Source organism: Ranitomeya variabilis, chromosome 2, assembly GCF_051348905.1.
Source record: "Ranitomeya variabilis isolate aRanVar5 chromosome 2, aRanVar5.hap1, whole genome shotgun sequence".
Classification (NCBI taxonomy): Eukaryota; Metazoa; Chordata; class Amphibia; order Anura; family Dendrobatidae; genus Ranitomeya; species Ranitomeya variabilis.
In genome coordinates, this window is record NC_135233.1 from 540,888,201 (window position 1) to 540,909,196 (window position 20,996).

Genomic DNA, 20,996 nt, shown 5'->3' on the forward strand with positions numbered 1-20,996 from the left:
AAGTGCCCTTGCGGTCTCGTATATGCTGGGGAAACTACCCAGCATGTGCGAGACCGCATCTCACAGCACAAGTCAAGTATCCGCTGTGGTAAGACATACCTCCCTTTGCCACACCATTTTGTTCTTAAAAAGCATAATATTTCTCAGTTACGTTTTCAGGTACTGGAACAGATTCTATCTATTGTCCATTATTATTATTATTATTTTTTTTTTTTAAAGATTTTAATTAGTCTATTAGTATCATTTAATTTTTCTTTTTTTAGCCCCTCTTTTCAAAAAAGATCTTTTTTTGTTAATCCTTTTGCTAGTTGCATATTACTAACTAGATGGTGACCTGTTATGGTTCTCAATGGCAAGAGAACATAGCCCAGCAAACATAAGAACTAGCTCTTGGAAGGATGGAAACTAAACTGACCATGAACTAAACCTGCCGCACAACTAACAGTAGCCGGGTAGCGTTGCCTGCGTTTTATCCCTAGACGCCCAGCGCCGGCCGGAGGACTAACTAATCCTGGCAGAGGAAAATATAGTCCTGGCTCACCTCTAGAGAAATTTCCCCGAAAGGCAGACAGAGGCCCCCACATATATTGGCGGTGATTTTAGATGAAATGACAAACGTAGTATGAAAATAGGTTTAGCAAAATTGAGGTCCGCTTACTAGATAGCAGGAAGACAGAAAGGGCACTTTCATGGTCAGCTGAAAACCCTATCAAAACACCATCCTGAAATTACTTTAAGACTCTAGTATTAACTCATAACATCAGAGTGGCAATTTCAGATCACAAGAGCTTTCCAGACACAGAAACGAAACTACAGCTGTGAACTGGAACAAAATGCAAAAACAAACAAGGACTGAAGTCCAACTTAGCTGGGAGTTGTCTAGCAGCAGGAACATGCACAGAAAGGCTTCTGATTACAATGTTGACCGGCATGGAAGTGACAGAGGAGCAAGGCTAAATAGCGACTCCCACATCCTGATGGAAACAGGTGAACAGAGGGGATGATGCACACCAGTTCAATTCCACCAGTGGCCACCGGGGGAGCCCAAAATCCAATTTCACAACAGTACCCCCCCCCTCAAGGAGGGGGCACCGAACCCTCACCAGAACCACCAGGGCGATCAGGATGAGCCCTATGAAAGGCACGGACCAGATCGGAGGCATGAACATCAGAGGCAGTCACCCAAGAATTATCCTCCTGACCGTATCCCTTCCATTTGACCAGATACTGGAGTTTCCGTCTGGAAACACGGGAGTCCAAGCTTTTTTCCACAACGTACTCCAACTCGCCCTCAACCAACACCGGAGCAGGAGGCTCAACGGAAGGCACAACCGGTACCTCATACCTGCGCAATAATGACCGATGAAAAACATTATGAATAGAAAAAGATGCAGGGAGGTCCAAACGGAAGGACACAGGGTTAAGAATCTCCAATATCTTGTACGGGCCGATGAACCGAGGCTTAAACTTAGGAGAAGAAACCCTCATAGGGACAAAACGAGAAGACAACCACACCAAGTCCCCAACACAAAGCCGAGGACCAACCCGACGCCGGCGGTTGGCAAAAAGCTGAGTCTTCTCCTGGGACAACTTCAAATTGTCCACTACCTGCCCCCAAATCTGATGCAACCTCTCCACCACAGCATCCACTCCAGGACAATCCGAAGATTCCACCTGACCAGAAGAAAATCGAGGATGAAACCCCGAATTACAGAAAAAGGGAGACACCAAGGTGGCAGAGCTGGCCCGATTATTGAGGGCAAACTCCGCTAAAGGCAAAAAAGCAACCCAATCATCCTGATCTGCAGACACAAAACACCTCAAATATGTCTCCAAGGTCTGATTCGTCCGCTCGGTCTGGCCATTAGTCTGAGGATGGAAAGCAGACGAGAAAGACAAATCTATGCCCATCCTAGCACAGAATGCTCGCCAAAATCTAGACACGAATTGGGTACCTCTGTCAGAAACGATATTCTCCGGAATACCATGCAAACGGACCACATTTTGAAAAAACAGAGGAACCAACTCGCAAGAAGAAGGCAACTTAGGCAGGGGAACCAAATGGACCATCTTAGAGAAACGATCACACACCACCCAGATGACAGACATCTTCTGAGAAACAGGAAGATCCGAAATAAAATCCATCGAGATGTGCGTCCAGGGCCTCTTCGGGATAGGCAAGGGCAACAACAATCCACTAGCCCGAGAACAACAAGGCTTGGCCCGAGCACAAACGTCACAAGACTGCACGAAGCCTCGCACATCTCGAGACAGGGAAGGCCACCAGAAGGACCTTGCCACCAAATCCCTGGTACCAAAGATTCCAGGATGACCTGCCAACGCAGAAGAATGAACCTCAGAAATGACTTTACTGGTCCAATCATCAGGAACAAACAGTCTACCAGGTGGGCAACGATCAGGTCTATCCGCCTGAAACTCCTGCAAGGCCCGCCGCAGGTCTGGAGAAACGGCAGACAATATCACTCCATCCTTAAGGATACCTGTAGGTTCAGAATTACCAGGGGAGTCAGGCTCAAAACTCCTAGAAAGGGCATCCGCCTTAACATTCTTAGAACCCGGCAGGTAGGACACCACAAAATTAAACCGAGAGAAAAACAACGACCAGCGCGCCTGTCTAGGATTCAGGCGTCTGGCGGACTCAAGATAAATTAGATTTTTGTGGTCAGTCAATACCACCACCTGATGTCTAGCCCCCTCAAGCCAATGACGCCACTCCTCAAAAGCCCACTTCATGGCCAAAAGCTCCCGATTCCCAACATCATAATTCCGCTCGGCGGGCAAAAATTTACGCGAGAAAAAAGCACAAGGTCTCATCACGGAGCAATCGGAACTTCTCTGCGACAAAACCGCCCCAGCTCCGATTTCAGAAGCGTCGACCTCGACCTGAAAAGGAAGAGCAACATCAGGCTGACGCAACACAGGGGCGGAAGAAAAGCGGCGCTTAAGCTCCCGAAAGGCCTCCACAGCAGCAGGGGACCAATCAGCAACATCAGCACCCTTCTTAGTCAAATCAGTCAATGGTTTAACAACATCAGAAAAACCAGCAATAAATCGACGATAAAAGTTAGCAAAGCCCAAAAATTTCTGAAGACTCTTAAGAGAAGAGGGTTGCGTCCAATCACAAATAGCCTGAACCTTGACAGGATCCATCTTGATGGAAGAGGGGGAAAAAATATATCCCAAAAAGGAAATCTTTTGAACCCCAAAAACGCACTTAGAACCCTTCACACACAAGGAATTAGACCGCAAAACCTGAAAAACCCTCCTGACCTGCTGGACATGAGAGTCCCAGTCATCCGAAAAAATCAAAATATCATCCAGATACACAATCATAAATTTATCCAAATAATCACGGAAAATGTCATGCATAAAGGACTGAAAGACTGAAGGGGCATTTGAAAGACCAAAAGGCATCACCAAATACTCAAAGTGGCCCTCGGGCGTATTAAATGCGGTTTTCCACTCATCCCCCTGCTTAATTCGCACCAAATTATACGCCCCACGGAGATCTATCTTAGAGAACCACTTGGCCCCCTTTATGCGAGCAAACAAATCAGTCAGCAGTGGCAACGGATATTGATATTCAACCGTGATTTTATTCAAAAGCCGATAATCAATACACGGCCTCAAAGAGCCATCTTTCTTAGCCACAAAGAAAAAAACGGCTCCTAAGGGAGATGACGAAGGACGAATATGTCCCTTTTCCAAGGACTCCTTTATATATTCTCGCATAGCAGCATGTTCAGGCACAGACAGATTAAATAAACGACCCTTAGGGTATTTACTACCCGGAATCAAATCTATGGCACAATCGCACTCCCGGTGCGGAGGTAATGAACCAAGCTTAGGTTCTTCAAAAACGTCACGATATTCAGTCAAGAATTCAGGAATCTCAGAGGGAATAGATGATGAAATGGAAACCACAGGTACGTCCCCATGCGTCCCCTTACATCCCCAGCTTAACACAGACATAGCTTTCCAGTCAAGGACCGGGTTATGAGATTGCAGCCATGGCAATCCAAGCACCAACACATCATGTAGGTTATACAGCACAAGAAAGCGAATAATCTCCTGGTGATCCGGATTAATCCGCATAGTTACTTGTGTCCAGTATTGTGGTTTATTGCTAGCCAATGGGGTGGAGTCAATCCCCTTCAGGGGTATAGGAGTTTCAAGAGGCTCCAAATCATACCCACAGCGTTTGGCAAAGGATCAATCCATAAGACTCAAAGCGGCGCCAGAGTCGACATAGGCATCCGCGGTAATAGATGATAAAGAACAAATCAGGGTCACAGATAGAATAAACTTAGACTGTAAAGTGCCAATTGAAACAGACTTATCAAGCTTCTTAGTACGCTTAGAGCATGCTGATATAACATGAGTTGAATCACCGCAATAGAAGCACAACCCATTTTTTCGTCTAAAATTCTGCCGTTCACTTCTGGACAGAATTCTATCACATTGCATATTCTCTGGCGTCTTCTCAGTAGACACCGCCAAATGGTGCACAGGTTTGCGCTCCCGCAGACGCCTATCGATCTGGATAGCCATTGTCATGGACTCATTCAGACCCGCAGGCACAGGGAACCCCACCATAACATCCTTAATGGCATCAGAGAGACCCTCTCTGAAATTCGCCGCCAGGGCGCACTCATTCCACTGAGTAAGCACAGCCAATTTACGGAATTTCTGGCAGTATATTTCAGCTTCGTCTTGCCCCTGAGATAGGGACATCAAGGCCTTTTCCGCCTGAAGTTTTAACTGAGGTTCCTCATAAAGCAACCCCAAGGCCAGAAAAAACGCATCCACATTGAGCAACGCAGGATCCCCTGGAGCCAATGCAAAAGCCCAATCCTGAGGGTCGCCCCGGAGCAAGGAAATCACAATCCTGACCTGCTGAGCAGGATCTCCAGCAGAGCGAGATTTCAGGGACAAAAACAACTTGCAATTATTTTTGAAATTTTGAAAGCAAGATCTATTCCCCGAGAAAAATTCAGGCAAAGGAATTCTAGGTTCAGATATAGGAACCTGAACAACAAAATCTTGTAAATTTTGAACTTTCGTGGTGAGATTATTCAAACCTGCAGCTAAACTCTGAATATCCATTTTAAACAGGTGAACACAGAGCCATTCCAGGATTAGAAGGAGAGAGAGAGAGAAAGGCTGCAATATAGGCAGACTTGCAAGAGATTCAATTACAAGCACACTCAGAACTGAAGGGAAAAAAAATAAATAAATCTTCAGCAGACTTCTCTTTTCTCTCCTTTCTCTGTCAATTAATTTAACCCTTTGGGGCCGGTCAAACTGTTATGGTTCTCAATGGCAAGAGAACATAGCCCAGCAAACATAAGAACTAGCTCTTGGAAGGATGGAAACTAAACTGACCATGAACTAAACCTGCCGCACAACTAACAGTAGCCGGGTAGCGTTGCCTGCGTTTTATCCCTAGACGCCCAGCGCCGGCCGGAGGACTAACTAATCCTGGCAGAGGAAAATATAGTCCTGGCTCACCTCTAGAGAAATTTCCCCGAAAGGCAGACAGAGGCCCCCACATATATTGGCGGTGATTTTAGATGAAATGACAAACGTAGTATGAAAATAGGTTTAGCAAAATTGAGGTCCGCTTACTAGATAGCAGGAAGACAGAAAGGGCACTTTCATGGTCAGCTGAAAACCCTATCAAAACACCATCCTGAAATTACTTTAAGACTCTAGTATTAACTCATAACATCAGAGTGGCAATTTCAGATCACAAGAGCTTTCCAGACACAGAAACGAAACTACAGCTGTGAACTGGAACAAAATGCAAAAACAAACAAGGACTGAAGTCCAACTTAGCTGGGAGTTGTCTAGCAGCAGGAACATGCACAGAAAGGCTTCTGATTACAATGTTGACCGGCATGGAAGTGACAGAGGAGCAAGGCTAAATAGCGACTCCCACATCCTGATGGAAACAGGTGAACAGAGGGGATGATGCACACCAGTTCAATTCCACCAGTGGCCACCGGGGGAGCCCAAAATCCAATTTCACAACAGTGACCCGATTCTATTGCATCGGGTATTCTAGAATATGCATGTCCACGTAGTATATTGCCCAGTCACGTAGTATTTTGCTCTGTCACGTATTTTGCCCAGTCACGTAGTATAATACTCCATGCAGTTATGGCCCCATAGATGCCCCATATTATGCTCCATGCAGTTATGGCCCCATTGATGCCCCATATAATGCTCCATGCAGTTATGGCCCCATAGATGCCCCATAGACGCTCCATACAGCATTGTACCAGATGTAATGCTGCTGCTGCAATAAAAAACAAAAAAAAAATCACATACTCACGTCTCTCCTCACTGACTGTTCAGGCAGAGGGTGGCGCGCACACTAATACGTCATCGCGCCCTCTAGCCTGCACAGTCAGTGCAAGAGGATGGGAAGACGGAGCGGCGCCCGGCGGATGGAATATGGATAGGTGAATATGAAATACTCACCTGCTCCTGGCACTCCTGACGCTGTCCCTGCCTGTCCCATGGTACCGCAGCTTCTTCGCGCAGGGCCTGTGGTGACGTCGCGGTCACATGACCGTGACGTCATGGCAGGTCCTGCTCGCGCAGGTGCGCAGGGCCTGTGATGACGTCGCGGTCACATGAACGTGATGTCATGGCAGGTCCTTGTCGCACACCAAACTTAGCACCGGAACCTGCCGCTTGCATGGACTGGTCACCGGAGCGTCGGAAAGGCGGCGGAAGGTGAGTATATAATGATTTGGTTTTTTTTTTATTATTCTTCACATTACATGTTTTTACTATTGAAGCTGCATAGGCAGCCTCAATAGTAAAAACTTGGTCACACAGGGTTAATAGCGGCAGTAACGGAGTGAGTTACCCGCGGCATAACGCGGTCCGTTACCGCTGGCATTAACCCTGTGTGAGCCGTGACTGCGAGGAGTATGGAGCGGGCGCCGGGCAGTGACTGCAGGGGAGTAGGGAGGGACTAATCGGACTGTGCCCGTCGCTGATTGGTCGAGGCAGCCATGACAGGCAGCTGGCGAGACCAATCAGCGAATGAATAACCGTGACAGAAGTTGCCGACAGACAGACAGAAAGACGGAAGTACCCCTTAGACAATTATATATATAGATCGTTTCCTGTTTTTCCTCTAGGTAAGCCGGCAGCTCTTCATTGATTAGAGATATCCTTTCTGTATTTTATCTCCAAATTTCCCTTCTCAGTAGTGGTTCACAATTGCGTACACATGTTAGTTATAATTCCGGGGAAACTTCCTTGTTTTTTTCTCACCTAGCCTTTTGTAATATATACAGGAGTCATTACATCATTTCTTGTGACATGTTCTAATCACAGTAAGTCGGCTCCATTACATCTAACATACTATGCACGGAGGAGTTCTTTCTCCCTTGCACGGTCCCGTCGCGTCACTTCCGGTGACGTCACATCATCGAGAACTTCCGGTTTCGCGATTGCATGGCGCCAGATGCATCAGGTATAGGGCTAGGATTCCTATTTAAACAAACACCCTGACGCCATACACATGTCGCTATCTTCCCCTGCACGTTCGGTGCCATTATTCAGCATACACCAATACGCGACATCGTCTGGTGAGTTAGATCCTCTCTTAGGGCCCAATGTACTTCCATGAACTTGCCGTGCAATGTGCTAGATGTGCCCTCATGTTTTGTTATACTGACTTAATGTATATATGTTTCTTTCTAGTGATAACACTTGTCCAAGCGATCCATGCACACTGAAGACAAATATATGTGATGATATACGTATGCATCATGATATGATTCCTTCCTGTTATTCTATAGACGCCCTTTGTTATTTTTTTATTTATTGTTTTTGCTTGATATTCTTTCACAATCCCATATTATTGTATGGCGTATGGCCATATTTTGCCTTTTTTTATATTATATATTATCTGTTTGATGTCCTACCATCCGCCTTTGTTAGTACTTCATGATTTGCCTCAATTATCCTGCTATTATATTCTCTTTATTTCTTTTTTTGCCCAATGGTTTTCCACTGCTGTGGTTTCTTGATACTCTGCATTATACTGATATGTGTATTTTTTTATGTTCATTTATTAGAGTTCTGATGAAGGCCTAAGTATTGGCCGAAACGTCAATGATTTTTTGTCAACAGTGGATCAATAATAAAACACTGACTTTTGTTTTTTGCATGATAACTGAGAGTGCCGAATTTCTTTTTCTTAAGAAACAGAAGGACTTAAAGATAGAAGTGGAACTAGGTTTTCCGGCACTTGGTTAGAAAAGTGTCAGTTTGGCCCCCACTTCATATTCAGGACACTCAATTGTTGTGGATTCTGTTTGTGGGCTCCCTCTGGTGGTTACTGCTGGTACTGGGTGACTATGGTGGGTTGCGGCCTTTGGTTTCCACCTGTCCATCAGAGGCTGGGTGTTTCCTATTTTACCTGGCCTTTCTGTCATTTCCCTTGCCGGCTATCAATGTGTTCAGATGTGCTCTGTTTGGTTCCTGCCTACCTGCTCCCAGATCTTTCAGGATAAGCTAAGTGCTGATTTTCAGTTGTTTGGTTTTTGGTCCAGCTTGCTTAGAATGTCTCTATGCTAGCTGGTTGCTCTAGTGGACTGAGGTTCTCCCCATGTGCCATGAGTTGGCACATGGGTTCTTGTAATCTCAGGATGGTTTTTTTGATTAGGGTTTTTTGCTGACCGCTCAGTCCCCTTTTGTGTCATTCTGCTTTCTAGTTTTCAGCGGGCCTCTATTTGCTAAAGCTATATACATCATCTCTATGTGTGTGCCTTCCTCTCATTTCACCGTCAATACATGTGGGGGGCAACTATACCTTTTGGGGTTAATTCCTCTGGAGGCAAGTGAGGTCTTTGTTTTCTCTGCAGTACTAGTTAGCTCTTAGGCTGGTGCGTGGCGTCTAGAACCAACGTAGGCACGCTCCCTGGCTATCTCTAGTTGCGTTTGTCAGGCGTAGGGCAGCGGTCAGCCCAGGTTCCATCACCCTAGAGCTCGTCCGATATTTTTTATACTTTGCTTGTCCTGTGCTATCCCTAGCCATTGGGGATTCCTGACAGTATAGCCGGCCAACAAAGTGTTAATTGTTTGGGCTGAAGCAGGAGAAAAAGAAGTGTTCAAGGGAAATTTTTTTTTTTTTTTTTTTCCTTCAGAGTTTTGCTGCCTAGCCCTTAATTGCTGTCTAGCTGCTTCTTACCTCCTCTTAACCCTTGAATGGCTCTGATCTTAGCTGTTTATCATGGATGTCCAGAGTTTGGCTTCCAGCCTGAGTAATCTCGTGGCAAAGGTTCAAAACATACAGGATTTCGTTGTTCACACTCCCATGTCTGAACCTAGAATTCCTATTCCAGAGTTTTTTTCTGGAGATAGATCTACCTTCCTGAATTTCAGGAACAATTGTAAATTGTTTCTCTCTTTGAAATCTCGCTCCTCTGGAGACCCTGCTCAACAGGTCAAGATTGTTATATCGTTCCTACGGGGCGATCCTCAGAATTGGGCATTTGCATTGGCACCAGGGGATCCTGCATTGCTCAGTGTGGATGCGTTTTTTCTGGCATTGGGATTGCTCTATGAGGAACCTAACCTAGAGATTCAGGCTGAAAAGGCTTTATTAGCCCTCTCTCAGGGGCATGATGAAGCGGAAATATATTGTCAGAAATTTCGGAAATGGTCGGTGCTTACTCAGTGGAATGAGTGCGCCCTGGCTGCAAACTTCAGAAATGGTCTTTCTGAGGCCATTAAGGATATTATGGTGGGGTTCCCTGCGCCTACAGGTCTGAATGAGTCTATGGCTATGGCCATTCAGATTGATCGGCGTTTACGGGAGCGCAAACCCGTGCACCAGTTGGCGGTGTCTTCTGAACAGGCACCTGAGACTATGCAATGTGATAGAATTCAGTCCAGAAGTGAACGGCAAAATTATAGGCGGAAAAATGGTTTGTGTTTTTATTGTGGTGATTCAGCTCATGTTATATCAGCATGCTCTAAACGCACAAAGAGGGTTGATAAATCTTTTGCCATTGATACTCTGCAGTCTAAGTTCATTTTGTCTGTGACTCTGATTTTTTCACTGTCTTCCATTTCCGTCGATGCCTATGTGGATTCAGGCGCTGCCCTGAGTCTTATGGATTGGTCATTTGCTAAACGCTGCGGTTTTAGTCTAGAGCCTCTGGAAGTTCCTATTCCTCTGAAGGGAATTGATTCTACACCATTGGCTATGAATAAGCCGCAGTATTGGACACAAGTGACCATGCGCATGACTCCCGTTCATCAGGAGGTGATTCGCTTCCTTGTACTGTATAATTTACATGATGTACTAGTGCTTGGTCTGCCATGGTTACAAACTCATAATCCTGTCCTGGACTGGAAAACCATGTCTGTGCTAAGCTGGGGATGTCAGGGGGTTCATGATGATGCACCTCCGATTTCTATCGCTTCATCTACTCCTTCGGAGAGCCCTGCGTTTTTGTCGGATTTTAGGGATGTTTTTGAGGAGCCTAAGCTCAATTCGCTCCCTCCTCATAGAGAGTGTGACTGTGCTATAGAATTGATTCCTGGCAGTAAGTTCCCTAAGGGTCGTTTATTTAATCTGTCACTGCCAGAGCATACTGCTATGCGGAATTATATTAAGGAGTCCTTGGAAAAGGGACATATTCGTCCATCTTCGTCCCCTCTGGGAGCAGGTTTTTTTTTCGTGGCAAAAAAAGATGGTTCCCTGAGGCCTTGTATAGATTATCGCCTTCTGAATAAGATTACAGTCAAATACCAGTATCCATTGCCATTATTTACTGATTTGTTTGCTCGCATTAAGGGGGCTAGGTGGTTCACTAAAATAGATCTTCGTGGTGCGTATAATCTGGTGCGGATAAAACAGGGTGATGAGTGGAAAACCGCATTTAATACGCCTGAGGGCCATTTTGAGTATTTGGTAATGCCTTTTGGACTCTCCAATGCTCCGTCAGTCTTTCAGTCCTTTATGCACAATATTTTCCGTGAATATCTGGATAAGTTTATGATTGTGTATTTGGATGATATTTTGGTGTTTTCTGATGACTGGGAGTCTCATGTTCTACAGGTCAGGAAGGTGTTTCAGGTTTTGCGGGCCAATTCTCTGTTTGTGAAGGGCTCAAAGTGTCTCTTCGGAGTCCAGAAGATTTCTTTTTTGGGGTACATTTTTTCTCCTTCTACTATTGAGATGGATCCCGTTAAGGTTCAGGCTATTTGTGACTGGACACAACCTACATCTGTTAAGAGCCTTCAGAAGTTCTTGGGGTTTGCTAATTTTTATCGTCGGTTCATTGCTAATTTTTCCAGTATTGTTAAACCTTTGACTGATTTGACTAAAAAGGGTGCTGATGTTGCTGATTGGTCTCCTGCGGCTGTGGAGGCCTTTCGGGAACTTAAGCGATGGTTTTCTTCTGCTCCTGTGTTGTGTCAACCAGATGTTTCACTTCCTTTTCAGGTGGAGGTTGATGCTTCCGAGATTGGAGCGGGGGCGGTTTTGTCACAGAGAAGTTCTAATGGCTTGGTGATGAAGCCATGTGCTTTCTTCTCTAGAAAATTCTCGCCCGCCGAGCACAATTATGATGTGGGTAATCGGGAGCTTTTGGCCATGAAGTGGGCATTTGAGGAGTGGCGTCATTGGCTTGAGGGTGCTAAACATCGTGTGGTGGTCTTGACTGATCACAAGAATCTCATTTACCTTGAGTCTGCCAGGCGTTTGAATCCTAGACAGGCTCGTTGGTCGTTATTTTTTTCTCGTTTCAATTTCGTGGTTTCATACCTGCCAGGTTCAAAGAATGTGAAGGCAGATGCTCTTTCCAGGAGTTTTGTGCCTGACTCTCCTGGGGACACTGGGCCTGCTGGTATCCTTAGGGATGGGGTAATATTGTCCGCCGTATCCCCAGACTTGCGACGTGCATTGCAGGAGTTTCAGGTGGATAAACCGGATCGATGTCCACCAGAAAGACTGTTTGTTCCGGATGATTGGACCAGTAGAGTCATCTCCGAGGTCCATTCTTCTGTGTTGGCTGGTCATCCTGGAATATTTGGTACAAGAGACTTGGTGGCCAGGTCTTTTTGGTGGCCTTCCTTGTCTAGGGATGTGCGTACCTTTGTGCAGTCTTGTGAAGTGTGTGCTCGAGCTAAGCCTTGCTGTTCACGGGCTAGTGGGTTGTTGTTATCATTGCCCATCCCGAAGAGGCCTTGGACGCACATTTCCATGGATTTTATTTCTGATCTCCCGGTTTCACAGAAAATGTCCGTTATCTGGGTTGTGTGTGACCGCTTTTCTAAGATGGTTCATTTGGTGCCCTTGCCTAAGTTGCCCTCCTCCTCTGAGTTGGTTCCTTTGTTTTTTCAGAATGTGGTTCGTTTCCATGGGATTCCGGAGAATATCGTTTCTGACAGGGGATCCTGTTATGACCCCAATGGCGAGGGTCTCAGAGGAACGTGGAAGTCTGCAGAATACAAAAATCCAGCTCATAGGGCAGTGGTAACTGGGTTGACCATATATCTACTCCTAACGCCAACACTAGAAGTAGCCGGGGATCATTCCTACGTTGATTCTAGATGACACGCTCCAGCCGGAGAATCTAGCTACCCCTAGTAGAGGAAAACAAAAGACCTTTCTTGCCTCCAGAGAAGGGGACCCCAAAGCTGGATAGAAGCCCCCCACAAATAATAACGGTGAGGTAAGAGGAAATGACAAACACAGAAATGAACCAGGTTTAGCACAGAGAGGCCCGCTAACTGATAGCAGAATAAAGAAAGGTAACTTATATGGTCAACAAAAACCCTATCAAAATCCACACTGGAAATTCAAGAACCCCCGAACCGTCTAACGGTCCGGGGGGAGAACACCAGCCCCCTAGAGCTTCCAGCAAAGGTCAGGATATAGATTTGGAACAAGCTGGACAAAAATACAAAACCAAAACAAAATGGCAAAAAGCAAAAAGCGGACTTAGCTGATATAACTGGAACCAGGATCAGTAGACAAGAGCACAGCAGACTAGCTCTGATAACTACGTTTCCAGGCATAGAACTGAAGGTCCAGGGAGCTTATATAGCAACACCCTTAACTAACGACCCAGGTGCGGATAAAAGGAATGACAGAAAAACCAGAGTCAAAAAACTAGTAACCACTAGAGGGAGCAAAAAGCAAATTCACAACAGTACCCCCCCCTTAGTGAGGGGTCACCGAACCCTCACCACGACCACCAGGGCGATCAGGATGAGCGGCATGAAAGGCACGAACTAAATCGGCCGCATGAACATCAGAGGCGACCACCCAGGAATTATCCTCCTGACCATAGCCCTTCCACTTAACCAGGTACTGAAGCCTCCGCCTGGAGAGGCGAGAATCCAAGATCTTCTCCACCACGTACTCTAACTCGCCCTCAACCAACACCGGAGCAGGAGGCTCAGCAGAAGGAACTACAGGCACAATGTACCGCCGCAACAAGGACCTATGAAATACATTGTGAATAGCAAACGACACAGGAAGATCCAGACGAAAAGATACAGGATTAAGGATTTCCAATATCTTGTAAGGCCCAATAAAACGAGGTTTAAATTTGGGAGAGGAGACCTTCATAGGAACAAAGCGGGAAGAAAGCCATACCAAATCCCCAACGCGTAGTCGGGGACCCACACCGCGGCGGCGGTTGGCAAAGCGCTGAGCCCTCTCCTGTGACAACTTCAAGTTGTCCACCACATGATTCCAGATCCGCTGCAACCTATCCACCACAGAATCCACCCCAGGACAGTCAGAAGGCTCCACATGACCCGAAGAAAAGCGAGGATGGAAACCAGAGTTGCAGAAAAAAGGCGAAACCAAGGTGGCGGAACTAGCCCGATTATTAAGGGCAAACTCAGCCAACGGCAAGAATGTCACCCAATCGTCCTGATCAGCAGAGACAAAACACCTCAAATAAGCCTCCAAAGTCTGATTGGTTTGCTCCGTCTGTCCATTAGTCTGAGGATGGAAAGCAGACGAAAACGACAAATCAATGCCCATCCTACTACAAAAGGATCGCCAGAACCTGGAAACGAACTGGGATCCTCTGTCTGACACAATATTCTCAGGGATGCCGTGCAAACGAACCACGTTCTGGAAAAACACAGGAACCAGATCGGAAGAGGAAGGCAGCTTAGGCAAAGGAACCAAATGGACCATCTTGGAGAAGCGATCACATATCACCCAGATAACGGACATGCCCTGAGATAGCGGAAGATCAGAAATGAAATCCATGGAGATATGTGTCCAAGGTCTCTTCGGGACAGGCAAGGGCAAGAGCAAACCGCTGGCACGAGAACAGCAAGGCTTAGCTCGAGCACAAGTCCCACAGGACTGCACAAATGACCGCACATCCCTTGACAAGGAAGGCCACCAAAAGGACCTGGCCACCAGATCTCTGGTGCCAAAAATTCCCGGGTGACCTGCCAACACCGAGGAATGAACCTCGGAAATGACTCTGCTGGTCCACTTATCCGGGACAAACAATCTGTCAGGTGGACAAGACTCAGGCCTATCAGCCTGAAATCTCTGCAACACACGTCGCAGATCCGGAGAAATAGCTGACAAGATAACTCCATCTTTAAGAATACCAACAGGATCAGCGACTTCAGGAGCATCAGGCACAAAGCTCCTAGAAAGAGCATCGGCCTTCACATTTTTTGAACCTGGTAAATACGAGACAACAAAATCAAAGCGGGAGAAAAACAATGACCAGCGGGCCTGTCTCGGATTAAGGCGTTTAGCAGACTCGAGATACATCAGATTTTTGTGATCAGTCAAGACCACCACACGATGCTTAGCACCCTCGAGCCAATGACGCCACTCCTCAAATGCCCATTTCATGGCCAACAACTCCCGATTGCCCACATCATAATTTCGCTCGGCAGGCGAAAACTTCCTAGAGAAAAAGGCACAAGGTTTCATAACAGAGCAACCAGGGCCTCTCTGCGACAAAACGGCCCCTGCTCCAATCTCTGAAGCATCCACCTCAACCTGAAAGGGAAGTGAGACATCGGGCTGGCACAAAACAGGCGCCGAAGTAAACCGGCGTTTCAACTCCTGGAAAGCCTCCACGGCAGCAGGAGCCCAGTTAGCTACATCGGAGCCCTTCTTGGTCATATCCGTCAAAGGTTTCACAATGCTAGAAAAATTAGCGATAAAACGACGGTAGAAGTTAGCGAAACCCAAGAACTTCTGAAGACTCTTAACTGACGAGGGCTGAGTCCAATCAAGAATAGCTCGGACCTTGACTGGGTCCATCTCCACAGCAGAAGGGGAAAAAATGAACCCCAAAAAGGGAACCTTCTGTACACCAAAGAGACACTTTGAGCCCTTGACAAACAAAGAATTTTCACGCAAAATTTTAAAGACCAACCTGACCTGCTCCACATGCGAATCCCAATTATCAGAAAAAACCAAAATATCATCCAGATAAACAATCAAAAATGTATCCAGATACTTCCGGAAAATGTCATGCATAAAGGACTGAAAAACTGAAGGCGCATTGGAGAGCCCAAAAGGCATCACCAAGTACTCAAAATGACCTTCGGGCGTATTGAATGCGGTTTTCCATTCATCACCTTGCTTAATGCGCACAAGGTTGTACGCACCACGAAGGTCTATCTTGGTAAACCACTTGGCACCTTTAATCCGGGCAAACAAGTCAGACAACAGCGGTAAAGGATACTGAAATTTGACAGTGATCTTATTTAAAAGCCGATAATCAATACAAGGCCTCAAAGATCCGTCCTTTTTTGCCACAAAAAAGAATCCCGCACCAAGAGGGGAAGAAGACGGACGAATATGTCCTTTCTCCAGAGACTCCTTGATATATGAACGCATAGCGGTATGTTCAGGTACCGACAGATTAAACAGTCTTCCCTTAGGAAATTTACTGCCTGGGATCAAATCTATAGCACAGTCACAGTCCCTATGAGGAGGCAGTGCACTGGACTCAGACTCACTGAAGACATCCTGATAATCAGACAAATACTCAGGAACTTCCGAAGGCGTAGAAGAAGCAATAGACACAGGCAGGGAATCCCCATGAATACCACGACAGCCCCAACTTGAGACTGACATAGCCTTCCAGTCCAGGACTGGATTATGGGTCTGTAACCATGGCAGCCCTAAAACAACCAAATCATGCATTTTATGTAAAACCAGGAAACGTATCACCTCGCGGTGTTCAGGAGTCATGCACATGGTAACCTGTGTCCAATACTGCGGTTTATTTGCTGCCAATGGCGTAGCATCAATACCCCTAAGAGGAATAGGATTTTCTAATGGTTCAAGAGTAAAACCACAGCGCTTAGCAAATGACAGATCCATAAGACTCAGGGCAGCACCTGAATCTACAAACGCCATGACAGGATAAGACGACAGTGAGCAAATCAAAGTTACAGACAGAATAAATTTAGGTTGCAAATTACCAACGGTGACAGGACTAACAACCTTAGCTATACGTTTAGAGCATGCTGAGATAACATGTGTAGAATCACCACAGTAGTAGCACAAGCCATTCCGGCGTCTATGAATTTTCCGCTCATTTCTAGTCAGGATTCTATCACATTGCATTAAATCAGGTGTCTGTTCAGACAACACCATGAGGGAATTTGCGGTTTTTCTATCACATTGCACCGAATTAGGTGTCTGTTCAGACAACACCATGAGGGAATTTGCGGTTTTGCGCTCCCGCAACCGCCGGTCAATTTGAATAGCCAGTGCCATAGTATCATTCAGACCTGTGGGAATGGGAAAACCCACCATAACATTCTTAATGGCTTCAGAAAGGCCATTTCTAAAATTAGCGGCCAGTGCACACTCGTTCCAATGTGTCAGCACGGACCATTTCCGAAATTTTTGGCAATACACCTCAGCCTCGTCCTGCCCCTGAGACATAGCCAGCAAGGCCTTTTCTGCCTGAATCTCAAGATTGGGTTCCTCATAAAGTAAACCGAGCGCCAGAAAAAACGCATCAATATCAGCCAATGCCGGATCTCCTGGCGCCAGCGAAAAAGCCCAATCCTGAGGGTCGCCCTGTAAGAACGAAATAACAATTTTTACTTGCTGAGCAGAGTCTCCAGATGAACAGGGTCTCAGGGACAAAAACAATTTACAATTATTCACGAAATTCCTAAACTTAAACCTGTCTCCGGAAAACAGTTCAGGAATCGGTATTTTAGGTTCTGACCTAGGATTTCTGATAACATAGTCTTGTATGCCCTGCACACGAGTAGCCAGCTGGTCCACACTTGTAATCAAGGTCTGGACATTCATGTCTGCAGCAAGCATAGCCACTCTGAGGTAAAGGGGAAGAAGAAAGAAAAAAAAAAAAAAAAACTCAGAATCTTCTTTCTTATAATCCCTCTTCTGCAATGCATTAAACATTTAATACGGGCCTGGCCAACTGTTGCCAGGCATAGAACTGAAGGTCCAGGGAGCTTATATAGCAACACCCTTAACTAACGACCCAGGTGCGGATAAAAGGAATGACAGAAAAACCAGAGTCAAAAAACTAGTAACCACTAGAGGGAGCAAAAAGCAAATTCACAACAGGATCCCAGTTTGTGTCTAGATTTTGGCGGACGTTTTGTGCCAAGACGGGCATTGATTTGTCTTTCTCGTCTGCATTCCATCCTCAGACGAATGGCCAGACGGAGCGAACTAATCAGACCTTGGAAACTTATTTGAGGTGTTTTGTTTCTGCTGATCAGGATGATTGGGCTGCTTTTTTGCCACTGGCCGAATTTGCTCTTAATAATCGGGCTAGTTCTGCCACGTTGGTCTCTCCTTTTTTTTGTAATTCGGGGTTTCATCCTCGTTTTTCCTCTGGTCAGGGGGAATCTTCGGATTGTCCTGGAGTGGACGTGGTGGTGGACAGGCTACATCAGATTTGGAATCAGGTGGTGGACAATTTGAAGTTATCTCAGGAGAAGACTCAGCAGTTTGCTAATCGCCGTCGCCGCGTGGGTCCCCGACTTCTTGTTGGGGACTTGGTGTGGTTGTCTTCTCGTTTTGTCCCTATGAAGGTCTCTTCTCCTAAGTTCAAGCCTCGGTTCATCGGTCCTTATAGGATCTCGGAGATTCTTAACCCTGTATCTTTTCGTTTGGATCTCCCAGCATCGTTTGCTATTCATAATGTGTTCCATCGGTCGTTGTTGCGGAGGTATGAGGTGCCCATTGTTCCTTCGGTCGAGCCTCCTGCTCCGGTGCTGGTGGAGGGAGAATTGGAGTATGTTGTTGAAAAGATCTTGGATTCTCGTGTTTCCAGACGCAAACTCCAGTATTTGGTTAAGTGGAAGGGTTATGGTCAGGAGGATAATTCCTGGGTGGTCGCCTCCGATGTTCATGCGACTGATTTGGTCCGCGCCTTCCATAGAGCTCACCCTGATCGCCCTGGGGGTTCTCGTGAGGGTTCGGTGACCCCTCCTCAAGGGGGGGGTACTGTTGTGGATTCTGTTTGTGGGCTCCCTCTGGTGGTTACTGCTGGTACTGGGTGACTTTGGTGGGTTGCGGCCTTTGGTTTCCACCTGTCCATCAGAGGCTGGGTGTTTCCTATTTTACCTGGCCTTTCTGTCATTTCCCTTGCCGGCTATCAATGTGTTCAGATGTGCTCTGTTTGGTTCCTGCCTACCTGCTCCCAGATCTTTCAGGATAAGCTAAGTGCTGATTTTCAGTTGTTTGGTTTTTGGTCCAGCTTGCTTAGAATGTCTCTATGCTAGCTGGTTGCTCTAGTGGACTGAGGTTCTCCCCATGTGCCATGAGTTGGCACATGGGTTCTTGTAATCTCAGGATGGTTTTTTTGATTAGGGTTTTTTGCTGACCGCTCAGTCCCCTTTTGTGTCATTCTGCTTTCTAGTTTTCAGCGGGCCTCTATTTGCTAAAGCTATATACATCATCTCTATGTGTGTGCCTTCCTCTCATTTCACCGTCAATACATGTGGGGGGCAACTATACCTTTTGGGGTTAATTCCTCTGGAGGCAAGTGAGGTCTTTGTTTTCTCTGCAGTACTAGTTAGCTCTTAGGCTGGTGCGTGGCGTCTAGAACCAACGTAGGCACGCTCCCTGGCTATCTCTAGTTGCGTTTGTCAGGCGTAGGGCAGCGGTCAGCCCAGGTTCCATCACCCTAGAGCTCGTCCGATATTTTTTATACTTTGCTTGTCCTGTGCTATCCCTAGCCATTGGGGATTCCTGACACTCAATATACAAGAAGGGAGTGGGCACAGTGTTTGTCTCTGGGGGGCTGCAAAAACACTGTGAACAAGGAGCAAAGAAGCAGGGCCATCGGGTATGTGCACACCCAGTCAGGGCCACTGCATCAGGCCCCGTCTGATCTGTTCACCGGGCCCCAGCGGCAGGCTTCTGCCGGTGCAGTAACTGAACCTGTGTCCTAGACGCAGGTTAATTTAACCCCTTTCTGACATCGGACGTACTATCCCGTCGAGGTGGGGTGTGCCCGTATGACCACCGACGGGATCGCAGCTGACATCAGGCACTATGTGCCAGGAGTGGTCACGGACCGCCCCCGGCACATTAACCCCCCGGCACACTGCGATCAAACATGATCGCAGTGTTCCGGCGGTATAGGGAAGCATCGCGCAGGGAGGGAGCTCCCTGCGGGCTTCCCTGAGACCCCCGGAGCAACGTGATGTAATCGCGTTGCTCCGAGGGTCTCTTACCTCCTCCTCCCTGCAGCAGGCCCGGATCCGAGATGGCCGCGGCATCCGGGTCCTGCAGGGAGGTGGCTTTACTGCGCCTGCTCAGAGCAGGCGCCGGGAAGCCTCCAGGAGCTGTGCACGTCGCCGATCTGACACAGTGCACAGCAAAGTGTCAGATCGGCGATCTTACACTATAACATCATGTCCCCCCCGTGGCAATGTTATAGTGTAAAAAAATATATATATATTGTTCCTATAAATACATTTCATTATCCGTAGCGACCCGACCTATAAAACTGTCCCACTAGTTAACCCCTTCAGTGAACATCGTAAAAAAAAAAAAAAAAAACCGAGGCAAAAAACAACGCTTTATTATCATACAGCCAAATAAAAAGTGGAATAATAAGCGATCAAAAAGACGGATGTAAATAAGCATGGTACCGCGGAAAACATCTTGTCCCGCAAAAAACGAGCCGCCATACAGCGTCATCAAAGAAAAAATAAAAAAGTTATAGTCCTCAGAATAAAGCGATGCAAAAATAAGTATTTTTTCTATAAAATAGTTTTTATCGTATAAAAGCACCAAAACATAAAAAAATGATATAAATGAGGTATCGCTGTAATCGTACTGACCCGAAGAATAAAACTGCTTTATCCATTTTACCAAACGCGGAACGGTATAAACGCCTCCCCCAAAAGAAATTCATGAATAGCTGGTTTTTGGTCATTCTGCCTCACAAAAATCGGAATAAAAAGCGATCAAAAAATGTCAAGTGCCCGAAAATGTTACAAATAAAAACGTCAACTCGTCCCGCAAAAAACAAGACCTCAAATGACTCGTGGACCAAAATATGGAAAAATTTTTGCTCTCAAAATGTGGTAACGCAAAAAATATTTTTTACAATAAAAAGCGTCTTTCAGTGTGTGACGGCTGCCAATCATAAAAATCCGCTAAAAAATTTAAAAAATGTATTTATTAACATTTTCCCATTAGGGTTAGGGTTAAGGCTACAGTTAGGATTGGGGCTAAAGTTAGGGTTGGGGCTAAAGTTAGGGTTTGGATTACATTTACGGTTGGGATTAGGGTTGGGATTAGAGTTAGGGGTGTGTCAGGGTTAGGGGTGTGGTTAGGGTTACCTTTGGGATTAGGGTTAGGGATGTGTTTGAATTAGGGTTTCAGTTATAATTGGGGGGTTTTCACTGTTTAGGCACATCAGGGGCTCTCCAAACGTCCAATCTCAATTCCAGCTAATTCTGCGTTGAAAAAGTAAAACAGT

The 20,996-nt window shown here is 46.2% G+C and overlaps 1 protein-coding gene across 5 annotated transcripts in view; it reads left to right on the plus strand.

Moving 5' to 3' along the window:
* The window catches only part of DUS2 (dihydrouridine synthase 2), a 569,010-nt gene that overhangs the window by 16,711 nt on the left and 531,303 nt on the right, over positions 1-20,996 (plus strand). For 2 of the 5 annotated variants that reach the window (XM_077288142.1, XM_077288138.1), the window contains exon 1: positions 7,497-7,631. The exons of 2 other annotated variants lie outside the window; for them this stretch is intronic. In XM_077288142.1, coding sequence (XP_077144257.1) covers positions 7,565-7,631 — 67 coding nt within the window. In that variant the 5' untranslated portion in view covers positions 7,497-7,564. Of the gene's footprint in view, positions 1-7,438; positions 7,632-20,996 lie in introns of those variants that run through there. One more of the 5 variants, XM_077288139.1, reaches the window with a different exon arrangement.